Here is a 25,763-nt window from a genome sequence, read left to right on the forward strand (position 1 = left end):
GAGATCAAGAGTCAGCCGCTCAACTGACTGAGCCACCCTGGTGCCCCTGCATTAGTGTTTTTTATCTAATCCTCTCTATTTCTGTCTACTCGCGTTCTCTGACTAGATCTCACTAGTCTCAGAAATATCAGCCACCAGGCTGAAAGCCACCCACTTAAAAAAAGAGTAGGTATTTAACTTATAAAGAGCCTCTTGTTCTTGTCTTTTAACTCGAAGTGGAAAGAACTCCTCATTTCCAAGGTTTGCCAGTCTTGCTTATCTTCAAAGCTTGCAAGGCTTGGACCATGTCCCCAGGCCCCTCTTTGGCTTTTGAGTTACTCTATGGCTTTACGTTGCTCGGTGTTACTCTGTGTTACTCTATGGCTTTTAGGAGTCACTACGTGACCTGCACCCAGGCTGGAGGACTCTGACCAGCTGAGAGCCTTCGGAGTCAGAAGTCGATTCGGACTCCTCATTAGGAAGTCCCGGCAGTGCCCGTGTGACCTTTCACCTGAGATACAGTGAATGTGATACAATGTGCCAGGTACGCTGTCACCACTCATTTCCACCAAGGGCTGCTTTACCTAGCGAGAGTAAACTGGTCCAGTCCTCTATTGCCTTTTTCTTCTGCCTCAGTCATATCCAGGCTGAAGCTACCACTGCATTCGAAGGTTGCGGGGAGTTCATTGACAGAACTGGACAGGTCGTCCTCATGCACGGCTGTGTCCTCCTCCTCCTGGACGGCTTCAGCCTGGAAGAAGAAAGAGAGGAAAGAATCCCCCCACTTTGTAAGAATATATTTGGGAAAATCTATTCAACTAAAGGGAAAATAAAAGAGACCAATCCCGAGAGTAATAGAAATCAGGGGCATTGATTTTCTGGCTACAAAACAGTCCCTTTCTGTAACTGGACTCGGGAATTCTCGGAAGCACTGTTCATTCTTTACCTTCTTTTCAGTCTTGCCTATAGTGGTTTCCAAAGAGGCTCTTAGCAGATTGCCATATTTGATCCATGATTACGGGAGTATAAATGCTAAACTTAGAAAAGACCACAGAGACCCCTTGGTCTAGCCCTCACATTTTATAGGAAACTCATGTGTGGGAAAGGGACTTGCCTGGCACCAAGTAGATAAATCAGGGCCTTTGGATTTAGAGCTCTTTCCACTGTACAAAACTTGCCTTCTAAAGCGAGCCTATCCAGAGGGAATGCTCTGACACAGGACTCCTTTACCTATGGAAACTGGAATTTAAAATCATCAGTGGCTGGTATACTAAATGCTCAAGATAAACCTGCAGGGTGCATGAGTGGTCCATGGTTGTTCACTGAGCCAGCCATGTTGATAGGCCTTTCCATACTGGAAATCCTCTAAGACCCATTTACATACATGCTTTGCTCTTGGAAGCCCGCCGCCCCGGAAGATAATGGATAGGAGAGGCTGCTCTCACATTGTTGTAGAGGGAGCAGCAAAATGCAAGGGCTCTCGGTCAAGGCAGAGCTGGGATCAGTGAGGTGCAGGAGAGAGACACAGCAAGAGCAATGGAAAAAGAGGCTGGGTTTGAACGGGGGCCAGGGGGACTCAGCTGGAGAACTGACTGTTCTTTATGAGAGGAAGGAAGGCAACTGGGTTACAGACCAGAAGAGGAGAGGAAGACATCACACGCACATGTTTCAGTGAGTCATTTTCTTAAAACAAAACCAAAGCCATGCAAAAAGGAAATCTATATGAATTTGAGCATTATCACGGGTTGCCGGCTGGCCACCCAGTTGGTATTTTGAATCTAAGATTAATAGAGAAATTAAGAGGAGTGTTTAAAGATATGTTAGGGAAACAAGATAGCTCATGTCTTTGAAGGAATTGCTCATAAATACTGAGTTTCAGAGGCTTATCCATATCTGCTTTTTCCGGCTTTTTAAAACTACAGTGGTGCCAACAAGACTGGCTGCTGGTGACTGGTCTGGGTCATTAGTGTACATAAACCTAATCTATTAGGGGAGGGCTGGGTTCTCACAAAAATGTCCTTTATTTTCCCTTTCTAACATCATGGCTGTATCGCACATTGCAGAAACCCAGCTCAGGTGGAAAACAGAGAGAGCCTTTCAGAAATCAGACTTAGCTTTTCCTTGATTGAATTAGATGATTCCTGCCTGAGTTCCTAAGTATATTACCACTCAGGTAGTGCTTTCTATGAGAAATCTATGTAACTTGGCAATCAAAACAGAAAAATTGAGAGAATGTCTATGGTAAGACTGAGAAATAGCAAATGCTAATAACTTCACATTTATTTTGTGATGTCCTTCCCATGATATTTAATTTCTTAATCTTAGGATTCTGGCATTTTGATCTCAGACAAGTTTCCTTTCTTTCTGCACCTTTTTTGGCCATAAAAGGGACTCTGCTGACTCTGAGAATCCAGACTATAGTCCTTTCGCACTGAGGCTCTCTTAGAAATAATTCTTTAAGCTTCAACATTTTTAAGTGATTGCGATTTGGTTGGCTGTCCTTGGTTTAAAGTACCTGGACCTCAGATCTGTTTTAAGTGCGCTGTAAAAAGAGTACACAACAGCCAGTATTATATTTTTTTCCATTAGAAGTATCAGAAAGAACATACTTTTATACAATTTAAAAATTACTTTATAACCTTCTCTTTCAAACTTATACTACCATAGCAAACTCAGGATAAAGGACACCTACTACCAACAGCTATTTTGGTATTTGTAACATAGAAAATAAAATTCTATATTAAGGGCCACATATGTGGGCACTTATGTGAACACAGTGTGGAAGTGGATAGTTTTAGGATTAGAATTAAAAATTAACAAAAAACGAAATATACATTGCTAGCTTTTTAAAGCCCTGACTTTTTAAATAAGAAAATTGTATCCGTTACTTACTTTTCTCCTCTGTCTGGCTAGGACAGTTTTGTTTAAATTTGGCATAATATTGTGATTAACACTGAAAATTCCAGTAGTATGCCAAAAGGCCAGAATGGAGTCAATGTACAAATTGTATAACTGGTTCCTACATAGGAAAAAATTTCCCCAAGTACATGCAGACACCCACACCTCACTTAGCATATTGTTTTATAAAAGTCATGACAAAGAACAGCAGTTCCCAAGTCACAGCAATCTCAGACATACACCGATTTGTTTTGCCGTTAATCAGCAGTGTTCCTGCTATATGGAAAATGCAAAATGTCTCATTTGAATGAGACCTCAAAGCAAATCTCTTTGAACCACCAAGAAGATGGCTGCTCATTTGTGAGGGTAAAACAACTTCAAAACATAGGCTCAGGTGCACAAATTCAGTTATTTCAAAAAAGTCAGAAAGGAAAAAGATACAGTCCCTCCACTTAGAGCCCCCTAAGATTTCTCAGAAAATTGGAAGTACTTTTTCTTTAAGAAAACTACAATCATAATTGCCAAAATCTCTTCACCTTGGAGCCCTCAGAAATCTGCAGATTATTCATATCGGACAAAGACGCATCAAAGCTAGCCATTCTGGTGTTAAAGGAATGAGGATCAGCAGGGGTCATGTCACAGGCTGTGGTGAGCGATTCCATGGGATTAGTCTCCTCAGAAGGGGAGCGAGTCATGATCTGTAGAGAAAGCAAAGCAAATAAAACCCAGTGTGGAGTTTCTTTAAAAGCTCAAATGATCCTTTACATAAGAGTACAAACCATTGCCCGAGCTTGTTTTTGGGTGACAGATATTATTTAACGTGCATATTTCACTATTGGAACTTAAACCCAGCAGCTGGTGTAGGGCATTAGGGCACAGAACTCTAAAACACGAACACTCATACTTGCAGATAACCACATCCAAATGTCCGTTATATTTCCTAAAACTTCAGATGTCTCAGGCATTTTTTAAAAGATTCCAGCCTCATAAAAGTTATTTGAGGAACAATCCAGGCCTTAATGGATCTGATGGTGTTCAAGGCTTCTAACAAATACCCGAGTGTTTGTGTCTGGTTGCAACCTATAGACAAGAGGCTTGTTACCATCAGTTAGACACTACCTGATTTTTTCAGATGTTAGTTTAGCAGCTGTGCGAAGTTTCTTTAGCGGCAACTGGAAACCACGCTCCTGCTTCGATTACAAAAATAAACCTCCCGTTTCCCATGGTGGGAAGGTGGTCCCACTTACTAGGTCGGAGTGCTCCAGGATCTGGCTGGTTGTGAGGTCCTCCTCTTCGGAGGATTCATCGGAGTCCTCGTGGTTCATTTTATTTAGGCTGGGAGACCTTCCCGAAAGTTGGCGCTCCTCCAGAAGCTGCATATCACACTTGTCCAAACTGTCCAGAGAACGCCTGCGCACTCCCCAGTTGAAATTGTCCATACTCTCACCCTGAAATCACACCATCAGCGGGTTTTTATGCCAGAATCTTCCTGCACTCACACCTTCACACATTTAATTAGTCATAGCTTAGAAATAAATGCTTTCATTATGAATTTCCAAGCTCTCATCTACTTTGGTACCAGACATTTTGTTTACGTGATGTGAAAGGTAGTAAAGCATAATATTTTCACCTAAGTGCATACTGAATCATAGGTAGAAGTGATTACACATTTCTCTTGGGCCTGGTGGGTAACACCATGTTTTCTTAAAAGGTGACTTTGGTCAACTCTGTAATGATCTAGGTTTCCAAAAATCTGTAAGAAAGAGACCATTTCTATTAAAACAACCTCCAAAGAGGTGAGGCCCCTCCCCGGCCCATTTAGTACTCTTTTCTTCGGAAGGAGAAAAAGTAGGAGCTATGCTGTAGCACATTCCACATCCTTCCGGTATTAAGTAGAAGAGTATTAGGTAAACATTCCAGCCTGTTCCTGCTACAGCGGTTTTTGCAGATCAAATGCAGAGTTAAAAGAATATCTGAGAGCAGCTGGGCGAAGTCTGATGGATCATGCACTATGCACAGGCCAGAGCAGCACAGCTTAACTTTTGCTTTAGGCTCATCTTTAAATAATTGTCCTAACATAGAAAACAGTTGCTTTCCTGGACCTGAAATGGTTGACTTGGTACCAAGCACTAATGCTGACTTGTACCTTTTCATTTCTGAGACCTGCGCTGAGTGACAATGCAGGTGTTAAAGCTTCTCATTGTATCCCAGACTTTCTCTACCGACCATCTGATGTTAAGTAAGTGTATTTGTCCGACAAGAAAATCTTTCTTAGAAAGTAATTTGGGTTTTATTTCTATCCTCTCTGTTAAAACAGGAATAAAGGAAGAGAAATAGCCCCTTGATGAGCAAGTTTTAACCTATATAGATAGGTAATCTGAACAAAATCTAGCCCAGAATCCTTTCATTTAGAAGTCATTTGAAACACTGTCTGATGGTTCGCTGAAATAAAATAACTTTCTGGTGAGAGCTCAGTGAGTAGCATAATCATATAATATGAGAGATGTAAAATCACTGTTAAAATTATGAGCTTTAAATTTACTAATCTTCCTTTGGTTTAAGGATCTATTTCTTCTGGATCCTAATGAAGCAAAACTTGCCATTCTCATAGATCTCTCATATAACAGATGCTTTAACTTTTCTGAAGTCTTTTTTGGCTATTCATGGCAAAAGGCAATAGGTAAGAATCCTAAACACATTCTGGATCTGATACGAAAATTATCATCATGATTTATCCCCATGTATGATGTTCACGATTGTTCTTAGAACTGTTTGATTATAAAGAGTAGTATCTGCACTTTTATCTGTATCTGCTATGATAAATTGTCACCAAATATTTTTTTTCCTAGTGGAAAAGGTTAACTGTTTTGCTGGGATTTTAAATTAGCTATTTCAGTGAAAAACTGAAAGAAAAATGTGGAAAAGGCAAGAGTTCTGGAAAGAAAAAGAAAATGCAATGTGTGAAGAAGTTAAAAAGATGAAAAGAATAAGAATACAGAGAAAAAGAAGAACATGCAAACTACTGGGAGAAATATACAAATATGAATATAAAACCTAATTCCTAAAGTTGATTCTCTTGTACCAAATCAGTGAATGGGTTGGATGAACTATCTTAGGCAACAGTTCTGGAAGTCTCGCATGCTGAACCTGAGAAGAACCATGAGAGAAATACAGACGTCTAGGGTGAGGGAATGCTACACTGGCCATGGATCGCTGTTCCTAGTGATATGACTGCACCACTGGTGAAGCCCTGAATGAACCAGGCATGAGAACTAGGGGTAAGGGAAGGCTGTTCTTGCAGGAAGAATATCTGGATGTCTTTCTAGAGCATGCAGTAGCTCCACCAGAGGCGAAGGTGTTGAAACTGTTTCCCTGGTAGTGGCTGAAGAAGCGAGATGCAGTAGTGCATCTCTAGTATGGGTATCTATAGTCTAGCTCAAGTTCAAGTGTGTGGTTATTAAAAGTCAACCTACGTGGTCAAAAGTCAAAACAGTGTTTTACTGATTATGTCAGATTTTCTACGTGTGAGAAATTTAGGAGATGGCTAATTATTCAAGACAATCTGCATCTGTCAGTTATCAAACTTAAATAACTACTCAGGATTTATACTGAGATGAGAAAGCATTTGTGACTGAACATTCTAGAAATGTCAGAAATAATATTTTTTGAAATAATTTTTTTTCCATACTAGAACTCTATCAAGTAAGGATTATTGTTGAAAGAATGTAGGTGCAGTGTGGTCAAAATATATTTCCTCAAATATACACCTTCTCAGAGTTGTCTGACACGACACAGACATAGTAAGGTGCTCATAGGTCAGTTTGCCCCCTGATGGTCCTGGCTTATGCCTGTTGTCTACGTGCAGTTATTATTAGCACGCCCTTTGACTTGAGAAATGGTTCTCATTTGGATGAAACTTTATATAGTTGCCATACAGAGATAGCTCCTAATGCTGGAAAGGATCTGATTGGAAGTGTTGGTGGTATATTGTTAGATGTGGCTTGTTGGCTTCACTTTTAATAAGAGGATTTAACAACAGAACCAATCCAGCTGGACGGCTGCCTTCTCAGAAATAGTAAGATTTCCATAGATCATATTTAAAACCTCACTTTCGCTCAAGAGATAGACTTATGCGACTTCTAGACCAGGCATACCAAGATTTTAAAACTATCTTGTATTTATAGTTTAGAAAATATTTCCATACTGGAGCAACAAAGAAAAATCCACCTTGCACCACACACACACCTCAGTGTAAATATGCACGCAAATAGGCATATATATGCTAGAAGGGAGGAAAAAAGCAATTATGTTGTTATAAGTCTGCAATGATGCAAAACATCTACTTAGCATATCTGAATTAAAGATAGCATCATCTTACCTGAAGTTCCTGGGTAGCAGATTGAATGGACAGAAAAACAAATAAGAGGTCTATTTAAAACAATTATATTAAAGACACTCAAGTGCATTCATCTTAGTTTTAACACAACAGCAATACACAGGGCCAACAATACAGCCTTCAGTAGATGCGACTTTAAAAAAAATGGTGAAGATATACAAACCCCCAAAGAGAGAAATCAGTATCAAACACCAGGAAGTTCAAACCCTTTTGGGGGTGGATGGTGTAGCTGGGGTAACGAATCATAAAAACAATTTCTGAAATAGCTTGCCACTTCAGGGACCGGCAGCTTCTGCTCCTTAACACTTTTTTTGAGGGGGGGGGGGGGAGGGAGGATGCTTAAATTTTTATTTGTGAGAAAATTGTTCAACTTCGTGAGAAAACGAATGAGGGTCATCCGCTGGGGGAAAAAGAAAAGGTGGCATCACCTGATCCATCTCACAAGACTAAAGTGTTTGTGGTCGTGGTGTGTTCACTGCTGATGTGCAATTAATAGCAAGGACATGGCACCTTTTAACGATCCTTAAAAGTTCTAAGGCAAACTGTTACAGATAGGAGGCAATAAATTCGGAATTCGGAGACTACTTAATGAAAAGGAAGAGACATTAAAAAAAAAAACCCAAAAAACATCTTGTCTTTCTTTTTTGATAATTGTGTTTTGCTCTAGACGCCAGATGAGCTTGGCTTTCTCAGATGAGAATATGCTGAAATTATTCACCAATGACAGTACAAAGGACTGCCTGCTGCATGCCTGACACTCGGCAGAGGTTATCTTACTCCCGGCATCAACTTGATAAGCAGATATTATCAAACCCATTTAACAGATGAGGAAGTCAAGAGAAGCTTAAAATTCGCGTTTTAGGGCATAAAGCTCCGTCAGTGGCAGAGCTGAAATTCCAAGTTGGACCTGCCTGACTAAAGCTCGGGCATTTTTACTCTAGCACTCGGTAAACTTGCTAGAATCCCGTATTATAATCTTATTGAGAAGTAGCAGAACATTCTCAGAGAGTTTATTTTATTTGGGTGGAACAGATACTCTCACACTCTGAAGTTTCTTACAAAATCTTAATCGAATAAGATAAAATGATCACTATGCTTTTGAAGTTCTTGTCTGCTAGGATAATAGAACACTAGAAGGGAGAGGAGTATTTATTATTTATTGTCCCTGAAAAACATCAGTATAATATTTATTTTCAAGTGAGAGGCACCTCCGATTTTCCTTCCTTTGTTCTGATAGAAATTAAATTTGTTAGTTTTTCTGAAATTGTGTCTGATTCCTCTACTTTACATCACTCCTGCAAGGTCATGTCCCATAACACATTTTTTTTTTTCCTTTTGGCTGAGACTGGAAAATAATACTTCTCTTTCTTCATCAAGTTTTCCCTCATTTTAACTTCCAGAGTAAAGAGGGTGCCTAAGCTTGAATTCTAGCCTAAGAACAAGGATTAGGTCAGTGACCCAGATCAGGGAGCTAATCTTCTGACATTCCCTATAGCTCTGGCCTCAGAGACATTTTGAAAGTATTCTAAACGGTTGTATTTTGGTTTAGACTTTCTAAAACAATCCTCACTCCACTTAGTGATTGATTTCTCTATTACTCATTAAGGTTAACAGTCAGAAAACTCTGCAATCCTTGTTACAGGTTCTAGAATAATTCAAGGTGAAAAGCTGACACTTATTTTAAAGATGCTTTAAGGACTGGGTCTGCTCAACTTGGTTTCTAGAGAAAGAACAGGTAAAGAAAACATTCTGCATTCTGAGGACATAATTCTCCCCAGACATCCAGGCTAGGCCATGGCTCCTTGGCCTTACCTCGACATAAGACGATTGGCAATCATACATATCCTTTTAGGGAAGGTGAGCTGCTTAAGGAAGCACCATTTCTCACAAGTTTATAGGTAAGTCAGGAGGTGCCTACCCATCATGGTATCTGATAAACTTTGAAGAGGGGCCTCCATTTTAAATGTAAGACTGGCAGAAAGCCCTTTCTCTCTCTGGGAAAATCAGTGCATTTAGCTAAACGTGAACTCCAGTGTACTAAGGAACACTGTGAGCCGGTGTGGTACCAGGCATGTTTACATATGCCAGCCTCTCATCAGTCAATTTGGTTTTCCTCCATGAGGCAGAGACTACCCCCAGCTGGAAATGAGAGGGTCAGAATGATGCCCCTCCTTCCAATCCCGGTTTTCAAAACCATGATTCATAACAGAAAGCATCCTATTACCATAATTATCATTCAAATCCATGAATCTGCATTTGCCGGTTGAGACATGAATTCAACAGCTCCAGGTGTTGGGAACACTAGCTACCAACCTAGAGCAGAGCCCAGAGCTCTTACGCGCCTTCTATCTTGTTTCAAGTTGTAATGATTTCATCAAACGGCACAAGGATGCTGGAGCCCTCAGGCTCCTGTCTCCTGTTGGAGCAGGCAAGCTTTGAAGTCATCAAGTAATTTCACTTTTAAAATAATTAGATGCTTAGCATGTTTTCCCCAGGCACCAGTGAACAGGCTCAGAACTTGAATGTTTTTGTGATTTTTTTTTTTTTTTTTAAAGTTCACCTTTGCACTGCACACACACAGTCTTTGTGTGGTCATTAAACGTCAGATCTTTGCCATTTAGAAATAACTTGGCAGCTCATGCTGTGGACTCAGACAGGAAGGGTGTGGTAACTTTTGCCAAAGTTAAGCTGCTGTAAGTTTGAATAAGTTGATTCAAAATAAGGTTTACAGCTTTCCAATTAAAGACTCTGTTATAAAACCTCATTATTTAGCGGGTAAAAAGAAACTGTTTTCATTAGTCAAGGAAAGGCTGAGTGGGTTATTTTTTACAGAGAATATACTGTACCTCTCCATCCTCCAGCTCCACATCTAGGAAATCGAAGTCCCTAAAGACTCTAAACTGCTGCTCGCTGTTTGTGTCATCCATGTTCTCCTGCTCTCGGGCGCCGTCCTCAGAAGACACCAAGCTCGTCTGGTGCTCAAGCAGATCCAAATCCCCACACGATGAAAAAATCACCTACGAATCACAAGAGTCCTCTCCTGAGAGACCGTTCTCCCGTCGGTTGTTTGTGCTACGAAAACTGTAATTGGCTCTTCATGGCCCTCTATTTCCAGTACACACCTAATTCCTTAAGTGGGTATTTTTAGAATGTTCTTTTATTATTTATGTTGGACAGGTGCCTTCAGATTAAACTCATTGCAAAGACACAAGTTCATGCAGGAGGAAAATGCTCAAGTCACATTGCTGCTTCCTAACGGATGAAGACTGGATCCCACCTGGGTGTGTGTGTGTGTGTGTGTGTGTGTGTGTGTGTGTGTGTGTGTGTGTGTGTGTGTGTGTGACAACTGAGCATGTGTTCACAAACTAGCTCAAGTCACATTGCTGCTTCCTAACGGATGAAGACTGGATCCCACCTGGGTGTGTGTGTGTGTGTGTGTGTGTGTGTGTGTGTGTGTGTGTGTGTGTGTGACAACTGAGCATGTGTTCACAAACTAGGGCAGCCAAGAAATTTTCCATTGTTTCTAAACTGAGGTTAGAAATTGTATATAATATTTTAAGGACTACTGATACCTGTAGAATAATCTGTGAGAGCAAAGTATTTAACCCTTTCAGAGATAAGCCAGAAACTGATAAAGAAACAGAAGCCAAAAACTACTACAGTCCTTGCTCATTTGAATTACAGACGAGTATCTGAGTAGCCATGCTTGTAATTTATACCTAAATTCCTTTCCTGTTGATATAAACAGAACAAAACATTTTTTCCCCTATTAAGATCTTTCATATGTTAATATTTTAAAACTGTCTTTTGTGTTTAGGTTCTTTCCACCAGGACATTTACTAGAACTTTACAGAAATAAGACTGCAAATGAGGGACGCCTGGGTGGCTCAGTTGGTTAAGCGTCTGCCTTTGGCTCAGGTCATGATCCCAGGGTCTTGGGATCGATTCCCACATTGGGTTCCTTGCTCAGCAAGGAGCCTGCTTCTCCCTCTGCTTGCCACTTCCCCTGCTTGTGCGTGCTCTCTCTCTGACAAATAAATCTTAAAAAAAAAAAAAACAAAACTGCAAATGAACCTAAATGTTTTGCTATCCAGCCTTTCCTGAACATAGATTGATATTAAATAAAGTGATCAATATGATTTTTAAAAAGATTTTATTTACTTATTTCTAGTGTGTGAGCAGGGGGAGGGGCAGAGGGAGAGGCAGGGAGAGAAACCTCAAGCAGACTCTGCAGTGAGTGTGTAGCCTGAAGCGGGGCTTGATCTCACGACCCTGAGATTATGACTTGAGCTGAAATCAAGAGTCGGACTCTTAATTGACTGAGCCACCGAGGCGCCCTGCAGAGGCAAAGTGCTCTTTCTCTCTCCCTCCGCCTGCCCCTGCCACTTTCCCCTCGTCCTCTCTGCCCTCGGTAATGTTACCAGAGCAGCAACAAATCCACTGATCAGTAACACTAAAAAGGTGACTTCAGTGGAAGCCGAGCTTAGCTGCTGGCTGGCTGGCTGGCTGGGGCGCATTTCCCAGATAAGAAAACACCAAACTGCGCTTGCGTGAGAATATATGAGCCTCCGACATTTCATCTGCTCATTAACTACCCTAGTAGATACATTTTGAGGTTTAAAAGACAGCTCCCCGGAGCAACTGTTTGCTAATTCTTACTTTATTTGGGAAATTATTTAGTTTGCTATTTACTTTTTTGTTGATAACAAAGATGCGGAGATATGGATGAAATAAAAATGCCCAGTGAAACCAGACCCTGAGATTTTTATTGCTTTGGCTACAGTAGACTCATAGACAACTTGAATTTTCAAAATTATATAAAAACTTCAGAAGCTAAATCCTAATACTGCGATTATTCATTTATTCCAAAACCCAATGGCATGTTGTTGTTGTTCTCTTTTAACTGTAACATCAGTGGACGTTTATAAGAGAAAAAAATCCCATAATGATGTATCATTATTTCCATCCCTATTGTGCATAAAATAATGACATCACAGGAAGAGGCGTGCATACAAGGAGTAAAATTGCACCCCAAAGGAATGTTTATTAAATATCGTGGTGCAGGAGAGATTCATAAATAAGGACGTCTGAGCATATTTATAAAAAAAAAAAAATCCAAGAAATTTTAAACAATGAAAACAACTGAGTATTTATTTGCAGACAAACTGGAGGAAACAGCCGTTCATTGTTTCTGAACTAAGTGAGATTAAAAATCATAGTGTTGAGAGAAATGATCTACAGGTTTGATCTAGATGGTGGATATCATACCTGTAATTCATAGCAGACTTCTCTAAAGCTAAAAAAGATCAAAGGTAAAAAAGATATGGTGTCAACATACACGTGATACATGACAGAACTTACTGATGGATTTTTGCTTAATCCTACTTCTTGGCCACACAGAGAAAGGACGTGCACCAACTTCTCTTTTGTCCTCTTCTGGAAAAGAGACACAGAAACACATTTTAATCACGGGGTCCTGTGATCAAATCTGTTCCAATACTGTAAGCCACTAGCCACATTTGACTATGGCCCCCAAAATGTGGCCAGTAAGAATTGAGACATAAAATACACAAAAGGAATGGAAAGTATCTCAATAATTGCAAAATAGTGGCTGCATATTGAAATAATAATACTTGAGATGTTTTAGGTTAAATAAAACATGTTATTAAAAATGACTTTACCTGTTTCTTTTTACTTTTTTTTTTAAAAAAGGCGACTATTAGTTTAAAATGAGACACACATTATGTTTCTACTGGTCAGTGCTGTCTAAGTTTTCCCAACGGAGGGCGGGTGAAAATCAGCCCCTGGGTTCTTCAGCAGACACTCCTGACTCCCCTTGATAATCTTTTCTTGTCTTTCAGCATTAGCAAGGCTTTCCTTACACCTAAATTAAATCTATTATGTTCCAGCACAAATCTATTTTCCTCAAATGGGAGAATAACTTTACTTCCCACAGAATTAAAAAATTCAATTATCTGCAAGCCATATTAAATCTTTTTCAATTTATTCTTCCTAAAGTTAAACAGATTCAATTCCTTTCGCTTTTCTTCACAAGCCTTATTTTTAGGCACTTACGCATGGAAATCCTTCTATAAACTGTCACATTTTCCAATGACATAGATAAACTAGATCTCAGGATGACTGGTGAGTTGAGAATGAAAAGGAAGAGTAGCTGGGACCTAAAAAATGTTAATGTACTTCAGACATGCTCTTAAAGCAATCTTCCTAACTCTGTAAAATGATTTTTCCCTTTTAATCTGATTTAAGTTAATGTGGAGACTGTTTGGAGGCCAATATCACTCATAGCTTTTCTTTCTTAATGGAATTTGGCTTCACTGCATTCTTCTTTCCAAAATTATAGAAGGGACGCTCAATACCGTGTCTTTTCAAGGTCAAAGACAGGAAGACCTTGATGTGGGCGGATGGCAAGAGATTTGCTAAAATATTTTCCTAAGTTTTAGTGGGCATTTTACAGTTGTGGGAAGGAATCAATGTAGAGGAACCTGGAACTGGGATGTATAGTTTTCTTCTCTTTTCCAGATCCCCAAGAAAGTATAGTAGGCTCTCTTGCTCAACAGCTCAATGAAACGTCATTGAGAAGCAGCTATGTGCCAGCAAATGCGATGCTTTGCGCTCCACTCGCCTAACCTTGGTGAGCCCTGCGGTCCCCTGCTCAGTGCCCACCATTTGGCCTTCTTCCAACAATACAGTCCCTCTTTTTCTCTTGGGGACAGCTCCTCTCCCACTAAGTGGGGCTTTGCCTCCCTCACACATGTTACAAGAGTCCTTTCTCTAGAATCGCTATGGATGTTGGGGAGGGAATGCCTCTGTCCTGGAATCATCAGAGCCAAAGACCATGCAAATCTGGAGCTGCTGGAAGCTGTTGGTATTTCCTAAGACAAGAGTCTGCTTGAGAATGAAGTCGCCAGAGAGGGAAGGAGGGCCAACACTGGGAAGGGAAGGAGAGGACAGTGAGAAGGGGAGAGAGAGAGGTTAAGGATCCAGTTCCTTGGTTTTGTGTACTAGAATCCAGCTGGGTGGGAAACCAAGCTATGGGAGTTAATAAATTCCTTTTCTTCTTGAGGTAATTTTCCACTGGGCTTCTGTCAAGTTAGTTACCAAAGAGCCCTGAATAATGCAGAGGTTTCATTCGACAGCAAGTTTGATGACACTCACACTGTAAGGCAGTCGCCCAGGGAGCGAATGGACCTACAGAGAGATCCAGCAGCCTGCTCTGCTCCGTATGGCTCAGACTGTCCGTGGAGACCATGACTGGAGTGCACGCTCAGGGGACAGTGGTCAGAAGGGCCACCGGAAAACAAAGTATTTGCACATCTTAGACTAAGTACAGGCCTCCTTAATGTCCATTCATGGAGCAGCGGGTAGATCTGACCACTTCCTACCTTCTCTTTCCTTCCTGGTCCCTTAGCATCGTTGGCTAATCTCTTCCCTCCTCCCTCCCCTCTCCATCCGTGTAAGAATTTAGACAATTTTACCGGTCTACAAAGCACTGTGGCTTGAGGAAGCAACCAGAAAAGCAGATTCTGCATTCTTGTGCAGCCCTTTCATGTAGAACTTAGTTCTTGGGAGAACTTAGTTCTCCCAATTAAGGATGCATTATTTGGAGAAAAGAGAGCTCATGTGGGTGAGACGCCGAGGGGATGGGGCTTCTTTATCTATTTGAAGGATTGCCATGTAAAAGAGAGGTCACATTTCATTCGCTAAGTCTTAAGAGACCCAGGACCAATGGGTAGAAGCAGCAAACATCAGACTTCAACTCAATGTAATGAGCTGTTCAAAGATAAAATAGGTTCCCTTGGAATGCCAGCCACTGAAGTGCTGACGCCTAGATGGGCAACGTCAGCATGGCGAGGGAGGAGCCCCTTATCATATGGGCAGTTGGGCTCGAAAGGTCCCTCTGAACTCCCTTCCAATCCTGGGAGCCTAGGAGTCTATACCTGAGAGTACTGGGGCCTTTTCCAGCTTACAGGAACAAGGACATTGGAGTTGGAGCCTGATGACGTAGATGACGTGCTCCTGGTGACGGCCACGGCCCTGGGCTTCCCATCCCGTCCAGAAGAGTTCTGCAGCTCATCGTATCGCCTCCCAATGATTGGCGTCTTGACAAAAACAAGGAAAACAAAAGTCCACGTTCTCCCATCCGCTTAATAGTTCTGTGGAATACGGGATCACTCTCCCCAGCAGCAACCAAGCCCTGCTCATTTGATTAAACCTTAGAGAAGTTCAGAGTTACAAGTAGGCTCATTTTCCTGATGTTCAAAAACATATTCTAAATGGTTTTACATCTTCAACGTTTTCCCACCCTCTTTAGCTGCTGAAAACAAATACAACTCCTTGTTCTTAAACATACTCAGGAAAGCATCGATAAAGATGAGAAGCAAAACATTCAGGAAAGCAAACAGTTTTCAGATGTTTAAGCTGAAAAGAATTTCTTATTGTTGTAACAAGAGACCAAAGTTCCTTCCCTTCTTCCCAACCTTTAAGTATTCTCAATTAATTAAAAAATTCTTTAAATTGATTACATCTTTTCGATTATTTAAGTGAATGAATTCGGGGCCAGGTACTTGGGCAACACTTTAGAAATTTCACTTCTTGAGAGTTCATTTCTCATGCTGGTGTCTTGTGGCTGGGTAGACAGCACCATCCACACTTTAGCCCCGACGAGGCTGCAGAAACCCGTTTGTGGGCCTACCCTCAGAGGTGGCAGATACCGGCTGGAAAATCTCCATCTGGATCTCCAGCTCTTTATTCTGGAGCAGCTGGGTCCCTAGGGGTGTGTGGCTGACTGGCTGCTTGTTTTCTGTACCCCTTTTGAACAGAATAAACTTCACTCAAGGAATAAATGTAGCTCTCCCCCTTAGCCATGTAAAAAAAAACGTTAAAAATTAAAAAAATAATTGATCGGATACCTTGAAATCATACACATACTAAATACAGTTGCAGGTATCACAAGGGCAGCAAGAGTACCTCAACCTGGGTACTGAAAGCACAGAAGGTCAATGAGACCATTGTCTGAAAAAACCCAAGCTGGCTTCAACCCACTTCATAGAGCCAGTAAGTTTCACATAATCAGATCCGGTTTATTCCTTCGGTGAATTTATTCATTCAGCAGTGTTGAAGAATATTTGTTAAGTACCTCTCTTGCACCAGACACTGTACCAGATCCTGGTAACAAAGTAGACAGAGCGTAGTTTCTGCTTTGGTGGGCTTATGGGGCCTGGGTAAGCAAGACAGGAAAACAAAGTATTTGCACATCTTAGACTAAGTACAGGCCTCCCAAATGTCCATTCACGGAGCTGCAGGTAGACCTGACTACTTCCTACCCTCTCTTTTCTTCCTGACTACTTAGCTTGGTTTTACTGGTCCCTTCCCTCCTCCCTCCCCTCTCCCTTAAGGCAATTTTACTGGGTCTAGAAAGCAGTGTGGCTTGGGGAAGCAACTGTAAAGGCAGATTCTGTATTCCTGTAAATCTCAGTCATTTGCTGGTCTGGCTGGGAGTTCAGACAGCAAAGCTGTGGATGTGAAGATAGGATAGGACACCTGTCATACAAAGGTCATGGTTTAAAATGCTTAAGATCATTCCATTTTAAAGGTATCTTTTTTAAAAATATCATTTTTTAAAAAAATAACTGAGGCTAGCTTCTATTTTTAGAAGCTGCCAATTGGGAGCCCCAAAGAATATGACACTTGATGTGTTCTTAAAAAACAGAACCAAATTTAGGCCTTAGGAAACTTAATTTGAAATAAATGTAAAATAAATCTCTCTTTCCTCTCTTTCTGACCTTTGCCCACGTTTCTCCCTGCTGACGTGGACAGAAGCAGAGAGCATACCTCTGAAATATCAAAGTGAAAGTCTAGGGTTTTTCCAGGTAATTCCTTAGAAGCACTGGTCCACACTCGATGTATTTCTATCTTTGAGAGGTCACTGTGCTGGTAGGAAGGCAAAACTAGGCTGGCAGATCGAGAAACTACCAGCTTCAGGATATTCAGAGCTTCTCTCCAGTGAACACTCTGAAGGGAATAAAACATTCGATGGTTAAAGACAATTTCATTAAAAAAAAACCAAACAAACGAATCTACTGCTAGCTACTGAAACTTCTTATGACCAGTCAGAATTCACGGACGGAAAACAGTGCAGCAAATTCCATCCTATGCAAAAGGCAAATGACATAAAAAACCAATTTATATGTAAGGGGAGATACATTTGGGAAACAAGCAAATACAAAAACTGCAAATTTTGTCCATATTCAAATAAACAGAAGTTTAACATTACAAGGTACCATTTTTGCCAACATGGTACCTCCTCCACACGAGCAAAAAAGTCCCCCAGTGCATTTAGGCTACCGACCACTCACTCTTCCGCAAAACTCTCCCCACCTCCAGCTTCTGGTCTTCCTTGGTTGTTTTCCTACCCCCCCCAGCTCCCACCACCACCTTTGCTTCCTGGGCGCCTCTGGTCTTCCCACTTCCTATCTTCCTCATGACCTAACCCAGGGCTCTGGGCGCCGTTCTTAATTCCTGTCTTTCCCTGCCTCCGGATAAACAGCTTCCCTCTCCATTCCTGCTGGCAGTGCATCGGCTGAATCCTCCCCAGCCTCTGCGTGGACTATTTCAATGGCCTCTTAACTGGCCTCCCTGCTTGCGGCCTCTACTGAAGTCCAGCATACCCTCCCTAACTATGGTGATCTTTCTAGAACTCTTCAGACCGAGAATCTTCCCTGCCTAAATTTCTTCAAGGGCTCCCTCTGGTGGGCAGGGTAGAGTCCACACTCTGAACTCAGCCCACAGGAGTACTCTCCCCCAGGCGGCCCCTGGAGTTCCTCACACCAGGCAAGCTCTCTTTGCCACTGTGTCTTCACTGAGGTTATTCCTGTGTCCCGGAATGCCCTTCCCCTCCTTATCGGCTTATCCCAGGCCTACTCTTCCTGTAAGACTCATTTGTTTTGCCATCTTTGTCTCCCTGACAAACCCCAGGCAGACTGATGGGCTTCTCCCACAAAAATATTGAGCATAGATAAACTAACTTGGTAAAAGTTATTATTATTATTTACCCAGCCTTGGGAATAAGAGCACATGAAAGAAAACACATTTCCTTCACTGTTAAGTTCTGCACAGGGGAGGTCATGATTTGGATGTGAAATTAGCCGCCATTCAAGAGAAGATATCGAGTAACAGAGATAGCCCACAGGCCTGAGTTAGAATAGGCGGCCTAGTCAAACGATTTTTTTTTTTCTTTTTTACCAGGGGCACATGATTTGTAGAAAAACGTGAACCGAACCCCTGGTCCCCACGACTTCTGTGAAGTAAGAAGGGGCTACTGAATACCTACTAAGTGCACGGCGCTTTTTGGAGAAATGCCACTTGAAAAATGGAAAATAAAAAAGGCTTGGAAATCATTTTTAGCATTAAATAATGTCTGCAAGCAATGTGATGTTGAACTGACGATGGGGGAAAAATGTCTAAAATAATTTACACTGTATGGCTTTGTGGATGAGTTTAGCCAGACAGAACCTCACATCTGCCCTTGAACTCTGCAACTCACCGAGCACACACCTGTTTATTTGTTGTAGTATTTTCAAGCACACTGAGGCAAGTTGCTCAACTTCACCTCCCTCAACTCTACAGTGACAATTTTAACCCCTGAATTAACCCTTTGCATGTGGAAACACCTGGCCTAGAACCTGGCACACCTGAGTTCCTTCTTCTCCTTCTGTGAAATAGGATACTACAAATACAACCCTGCTGGGCCCTCCCAGCCAGGTGTGTGCCTTTAATACCCAGCCTATAAGCCCCAAGAGGCAGAAACATGTCCTCTGAGGGCTCGGGAGCTCACCAGGGCTGGTCCTGTCTTTCCTCTCACTATACCACTCGGGGTGTGGTCAACCACAACTGACTGTTCTCAGTGGGTTAGAGATACCAATGCACGAATGTGCAGCCTGTGCAGCCAAGGTCAAGCTACAGATCCTCAGTCTTTCTGGAATGACTCTGGAAACAACCTCGTTCGTAAGTGACGTTATCCAAATACTCACTTGCACGTATTTTTCAATGGTCTTCAGAACTTCCACATTAAACTGTTTTACAGGGACGACGGACAGGTCCATGTAGCTGAGCAGACTGTAGATCACCTGGAGGAGGGGCTGCTGCATACTGGGGAGACCCTTCTCCAGCAGCTGTGGGAGGTAAGGCACAGTGTGACACAGTGTGACACCAGCCTGCTCATACAGGAGCACCAATGCCTCCCCACACCTTTATGAGCACACGTTTCCTTAGGAAGGAAAGGAGAATCCTAACCACTAAAGAAATGAAGATATCATTAAAGGCAGTGTAAGTAGTTCTGAATATATAGATATCATATCCACGGTGGAATACAAGAAACCTCAAAAGGGTTTGAGGTTTGAAAGCATCAAATACCACTAATTACTGAAGATTACAAAGTAACACAAAAGACACAAGTTATTAGTTATCAAACTGGCTAGGTTTCCCAAGTGATAATAGTATGGTTGAGGATAAAAGATGGGTATTCCTACACATCAGTGGAAATGTAACTTGGATAATGTGGCAATTGGCTTCAAGAGTACTAAAAACAGTTTATAGCTTTTGAAATAGTAATTATCCTTCTAGGAACTTTTCCAAACCTATAGACACTAGGATTTATATATGAGATGGCACCAAGGCGTTATTTATAATGGTAATAAACTCACAAAAAACTAAACAAGAAAGCTCTGTAAGCAACATAAATGTTGAACACTAGGGAAATGGATACAAAATTATGGCAAATTGTATGATGAAATATATAATCAAGAGAATGACATTTTAAAGATTTTTATTTATTTGAGAGAGAGAGAGAGAGAGAGAACGAGTGGGGGGAAGGGTAGAGGGAGAGGGAGAAGCACACTCCCTGCTGAGCAGGGAGCCCAGTGCAGGACTCGATCCCAGGACCCTGGGATCATGACCTAAGCCAAAGGCAGACGCTTAACTGACTGAGCCACCCAGGCACCCGAGAATGACATTTTTAAAGAGAGTAAAGGCTATCAAATAATATTAAGTCAAAGAGGAAGGATATGCAATTTCTGTATAGTAGATGATGCCAAAATCGATGTGAATGGGTGGGTGTTACAGAGAAATAACAATGGAAAGAAATCTAACAAAATGTTAACAGTGTTTCTCTCTAGATAACATAATGATTTTGGATGATTTTTTTTTTTATCTCCCCCTCCTGTTCTTTTCCCCACTTTTCTGTACCTACTAAACTTTCTTTTAGGGACATATACTATGATATCAACACAATTTTAAAAAAAGAAAGCAAAATAATGAGAAGATTTATGTGACAGACATCATGATAAAAAGTTACTGTTCAAAACAAAGAACCGTAGAAATGATTCAAATAGATGCTGAAATTCCACATCAAAAGTGGTCAGAAGAAATAACTGAGCAGTTAACACATGAGGAAATGAACAATTTGGCAAATCTAGTGCATGGAAAAGTGAACATTATTCCTAGAAAGGAAATACACAAAGAGAATAATTTTAAAGTACCAATAAAAACATAAAACCAAAAAAAGGAATAAAAGGGATAATAAAATATAGCGAGGATATAGGAAAACACGTTTATACACTGTTGGCAGTATTGTAAATAGGGGAAATCTCTGTGAAGACCAATTTCCCAAATGTGTAGAACTAAATAATGTATTCATGTATCCATGCCCTTTACCTGAATAGTTACTTTGAGAAATGCCACCAGAAGAAATCACCTGGATGTTATCCGATAAGAAGTCTACATAAAAGGACCATTTGTAATAGAAAAAGATTATGAATATAAGCAACAGGAGAGATGTTTAAGCAAATTGGGTTACATGAAGCTGTTAGAATCCCACAGTTGTTGAATGTGACACTATGTGAGCATAAAGTTAATGCTACGTGAACAGAGCAGGCTCACCGGAAATACTGACCGTAGCTACCCAAAATTACATGTATGTGCCTGGCCAACACCTGAAAGAACACACGAGTACTTGAACTAGGAATTAATATATACTATAGCAAGTGAAGTTTATAATAAAATTTTCAGTGACATTTTGTGACAAAGCCTCAATAGAACAAATTAGGTAATCCATTCTTATTTATTTTTATTGTGGTAAAATGTACATAACATAAATTTACCACTCTGACCACTGTTAAGTGTACAATTCAGTAGCGCGAAGTGTATTCATACTGTTGTGTAACCATGGCCACTATTTATTTCCAGAATTTGTTCATCATCCCAAATGAAAACTCTGTTAAATGTAAAATGCTAAGCCTCCATTACCCCGTCCCCAACCCCTGGTGACCACTATTCTACTTTCTATCACTACAGATTTGCCGATTCTATGCACCTCATAGAAGTGGGTTCCTGTTATATTTGTCCTTTTGCGTCTGGCTTCGTCCACTTAGCGTGATGTTTTCAAGGTTCATCCATGTTATGCCATGTGTCGATGCTTTATTCCTCTTTAAGTCTGAATAATATGTATGTATGTATATGCCACATCCCATTTGTATTTTTGAAACCTTATGTCTAGTGATCCAAGCAAGTCTTACCTCCTTGCTAACTTACACTTCACTTTGTTTTAAAAAAGGCATCGTCTGCCTTCATAAGCAGGGCATTTACGTTGGTTATCCCAGTATTTCCTGTGAGCTGAGGCATGTGTGTGCTTTCTTAGTAATTCTTGCAGGGACGGATGTGACCAAGGTGATTATCCAAAGCAGCAGGGTGGCATATAAGAGAGGCTCCTTAAAGTGCCAGGATGGGATGGGGTGTGGAAAGAACCTTTGGCTGTTGACAGTCTGAATGCAGCTCACATACTGCTGACCCAGATTGCAAATCAAAATCCTGCAGATCAACTATCAGTGTTGATGGATAGGGAAAGGACCCTCTTCCAGGTACAAGAGTTCAGTCTTGTGGAGCCTTTCAGAGGATGATTGACTCTAGCCTATCTGCACCCTGTACTGGTGACATAACAAAGAGAAGTTAGAATGTACCATCCTTGTCACTTCTGAAAAGGCCCTAGCAAGAGGTATGCATGCACATCCCTCAAGCAAAAGCAACGATGAATATGCTAAACCAAGGTGGCTGTTACGGCCATTTCACTTAGATTTCACGACCTTGTGTGTTAAGCTAGTGAGTGACCAGAGGTGCTACCAGAATACATTTCATCACTTGTCTGATATGCTGTGTATTTCCAGGATGAAGGACATGGGGCTTGGAACCAATGTGCTAGAAACACAGTTGTATGAGGACGAAAATCCCATTCAAGTTTAAAAAACAAACTTAAAGGTGAAGATAAAAGGCTTATTTCAAAATGGGTGCTTTGCTAATTCGTTTAGAGCAAACAACCATTAAACATATCAAGTCACACAGTAACTCCTTAAATAAGATTTGAACACCTGGAGTAATTAGGATACAATTTCCCCATTTCTGGAAGGTACTGACAGGTATTAGGGTAGTAAAAAGAAGGAATTTAAGTTTTTGAGGCGGGTATACCCCAGTTCAAAGGCTGGCTCTGCCACCTTAAACATATGGCAGATTATTTAACCTGGTTGGGCCTCAGATTCTTTGAGGATAGCATCCTCACCACTGCATTGTTGTGAGGACGTAAAATGCTTCCATACAGCATCTATGATAACATATAATAGGCACTCACTCAATAAACGAAGAGATTATTATCCATTCCATATAAATTTTTTACCCATGAAAACTATAGTGGGTATCCTTGATTGAAGAGCTTACCTCTGCCAGGTAGGTCACCATATTCAAGGTAATGTCAGTATATGCTTCATGAAGGTATCGGCAGACCACGTTGACCCATGTGGCACAGTCCCTCGTGTAGCTGTGTGTTTTATAAAGAGTCATGACATGTGCAAGATTGGAAAGTTTGGGATTCTTTTCTTCCAAACACACCTTTTAAAAGAAGAGAATCAATGAGGGATAAAATAGCCTGATGAGCAGGAAGATGTGTCAGAAATTTTGCTGTAAGATTGCAATGTTTGCAATTTTGCTTTGGAACCTGGAAAACACACTGATACTTTTTGTGTGTGTGCAAGATGCAGAAGTACTTATCTTAGTCATTAGCTAATATAATTTTCACAGATTCTTTCCACCTGTCTTCTCAATAATGAAACCACAGGACAATGTGCATTGGCTACTCAGCGATGTAAATTACTAGCCATATCAGTTATAATTTTCAGGTTTTGTGAAACTCATTTCCCTTTCAGGGCAATTTCTGCTTAGCATCGGACCTTCTGGAAGGCCTGTATGGATCCACATGAGTGTGGTGCCAGAAATCATACCTGAGCAATCCTTTCGGCTATATCCTTGCAGAACTGATTGGGATTTTCAAAATGCTGGATCAGCTGGGGCAGGAGACACAACACGTTCAGTGGAAACCCTGGATCAGAGAAGATGCAGTGGAGATAGCTGAATATGGTGCATTTTAACTGTTAACCGTGGGAAGGAATATTGCAGATTTTTTTCCCAAGGTGATGCAAAAGCAGTTTTTTGAACCAGCTTTACTGTGATCTAACACAAAATCCAGGAAAAAAAGGGTACAACCACAATGACACCAGTTATAGAGGAGGAACTTGAAGTAGATGGGTAATTCTGAGATATGGTGACTGTCTTGCTATGGGCTGTGAATCAGGATGACTGGCAGAGATTTTAAAAAGCAGATTAAAGTGAACTGAAGCGCTAGTTTGAAACTTTTATCAAAAACCGTGTTTTATGAAAAGCTTGTATGAGAGGATGTAGGCCAACCAATTTAAGTCTTACTCATGTAATGTAATCAAAAAGACTCTTTAAAATGGTTAAGTAATGGCTTAGTACCACTGTGTTAAGCTCTACCTTCATGAAAAGAAGTCTGGGCCACATGCCATGGTATTAAAAATATGGCTGGTGATTTGGCTTGATTCAAAATGATAGGGAACCAAGCGAATTTTCAAGAGGGGGAAAAAAAAGCTAAGAAAACAAAAAAGATTTATGATTTAAGAAAAAAGAGAAAAAAGGTTTATCTGTACAAGAACAATGGAATAAACTGACAGTACCTGTGATTTGATCTGGAAAACACAAAGAAATCATTAATATATTACTTCTGCCCCTTTTATGCTGTTGCCTTAAACATGCCTCCCACAATTTAAATAGTTTTAAGTAAGAAATGACAAACTATTCCCAAAGAACAATTTCTAAACAGAATTCTTGAAGGTACGAAGCCCATTACCATATTATGCTCAACACTAACACAACCACCACCAGAACTGCAAGAGAATGAGTGATGTTGGCCTTACCGATGGCTTGGGACGAATCCACCATGGATACTTTGGATACTGGTGTGAGTAAACTGAAAAGCTGCAGGGTCAGGTCAGTGGTGGTGAGGGAGGTGAATCCTTTTAGCAGCAGCTGCTGCAACCCTGAGAAGTCTGACCACTTGAGCTGTGCCTGGAGTTTCTCAAGTTTTTCTCGGTTCTCAGCTTTATCAAGTGGCATGTGAGCCAGTAGCCTGTTCAACAGCCTCAAGGCCATTAGGTATTCAAACTCAAAATCAGATTCCATCAAGGCCACTGTGACCCAAAAGATGGTGGCCAACAAGTTGGTTGGATGGTTTATGTGTGATGGGTCTGAGAGGCTGTCCTTCAAGGAAGATGAGCTTCTTGTTTTTGAGGACAGGCCTTGTTGGGTACAAGCCTGAATTCTGTCCAGTGTGGCACTCCGGGGTGGGTCTGAGGATCGGTCGACAACACCAAATTTCTTGGGCACAGAAAAGCTTCTTTGATGCCGGCTCCGTTCTGCGGTTGCCGTGTTGCCACTGGCCGCCCCAGGGTTCACATTTAGTTGTCCTGTGCTCTTTCTGCTTGCTGTTAGTTTAGTGCTAGAGCTTAAATCTGGTGATGAAGAGCTGGGTATAAAAGTAAAAAAGTTCAAAAGAAAGCCAACATGCTTCAATGAAGAGCCAGTCCTTTTAAGATCCACTGTCAAACGGTAAGGTAGGGAAATCGTTCTTTGAAAATACTGTCTATTCTTTTTTTTCCATACCCTTAAGCTTACAGGAATAAATTTCCTATTCCTAAACTTAAAGCTATGAAAAACAAAACAATGAGAAGCCTCACGAACAAAATAACAAAACCTAATACTGACTTATACTTATGGAAAGGCTAAAGAAGAGCAGTTGGTGGTAAAGTTTCCTGATCTTTCATTTATATTTTTCTTTGACTTTGGGCAGGAGTAATTTAGAAATAGAGTATACCTGATAGGCACACAGTTTAATATTCTATTAACTGATCAGAACAGAAATGGAAAGGATATTATCTAGAAAGAAAAAAGTTAGTAACTGCATCAAAGGAAATTTTTTATGCTTATAAAATATCTATGAGAAATGATCTCTAAGCCTATTTCAGGCTGAAAAGATAAAACTCTTTATCAGCATTCTTGTTAAATTCTTACTGAAATA

General features: G+C 40.9%; 2 protein-coding genes across 6 annotated transcripts in view; one reads left to right on the forward strand and one right to left on the reverse strand.

The window, feature by feature from the left end:
* Positions 1-10,225, forward strand: part of ZAR1L (zygote arrest 1 like) — an 86,239-nt gene extending 76,014 nt beyond the window's left edge. The window contains exon 4 of the mRNA XM_027589572.2: positions 10,135-10,225. Coding sequence (XP_027445373.2) covers positions 10,135-10,146 — 12 coding nt within the window. The 3' untranslated portion in view covers positions 10,147-10,225. The remainder of the gene's footprint in view (positions 1-10,134) is intronic.
* Positions 1-25,763, reverse strand: part of FRY (FRY microtubule binding protein) — a 447,087-nt gene that overhangs the window by 32,408 nt on the left and 388,916 nt on the right. For 3 of the 5 annotated variants that reach the window (XM_027589564.2, XM_027589566.2, XM_027589565.2), the window contains 11 exons: positions 24,604-25,211; positions 23,614-23,711; positions 23,054-23,224; positions 19,324-19,464; positions 17,126-17,305; positions 15,232-15,393; positions 12,635-12,709; positions 10,120-10,290; positions 4,125-4,325; positions 3,414-3,575; positions 564-730 (listed from right to left, as the gene is read on the reverse strand). In XM_027589564.2, coding sequence (XP_027445365.1) covers positions 564-730; positions 3,414-3,575; positions 4,125-4,325; positions 10,120-10,290; positions 12,635-12,709; positions 15,232-15,393; positions 17,126-17,305; positions 19,324-19,464; positions 23,054-23,224; positions 23,614-23,711; positions 24,604-25,211 — 2,136 coding nt within the window. Of the gene's footprint in view, positions 1-563; positions 731-3,413; positions 3,576-4,124; positions 4,326-7,255; positions 7,265-10,119; positions 10,291-12,634; positions 12,710-15,231; positions 15,394-17,125; positions 17,306-19,323; positions 19,465-23,053; positions 23,225-23,613; positions 23,712-24,603; positions 25,212-25,763 lie in introns of all 5 variants that reach the window. The other 2 variants (XM_027589569.2, XM_027589563.2) reach the window with 1 other exon arrangement.

This window comes from Zalophus californianus, chromosome 3 (genome assembly GCF_009762305.2).
Source record: "Zalophus californianus isolate mZalCal1 chromosome 3, mZalCal1.pri.v2, whole genome shotgun sequence".
Classification (NCBI taxonomy): Eukaryota; Metazoa; Chordata; class Mammalia; order Carnivora; family Otariidae; genus Zalophus; species Zalophus californianus.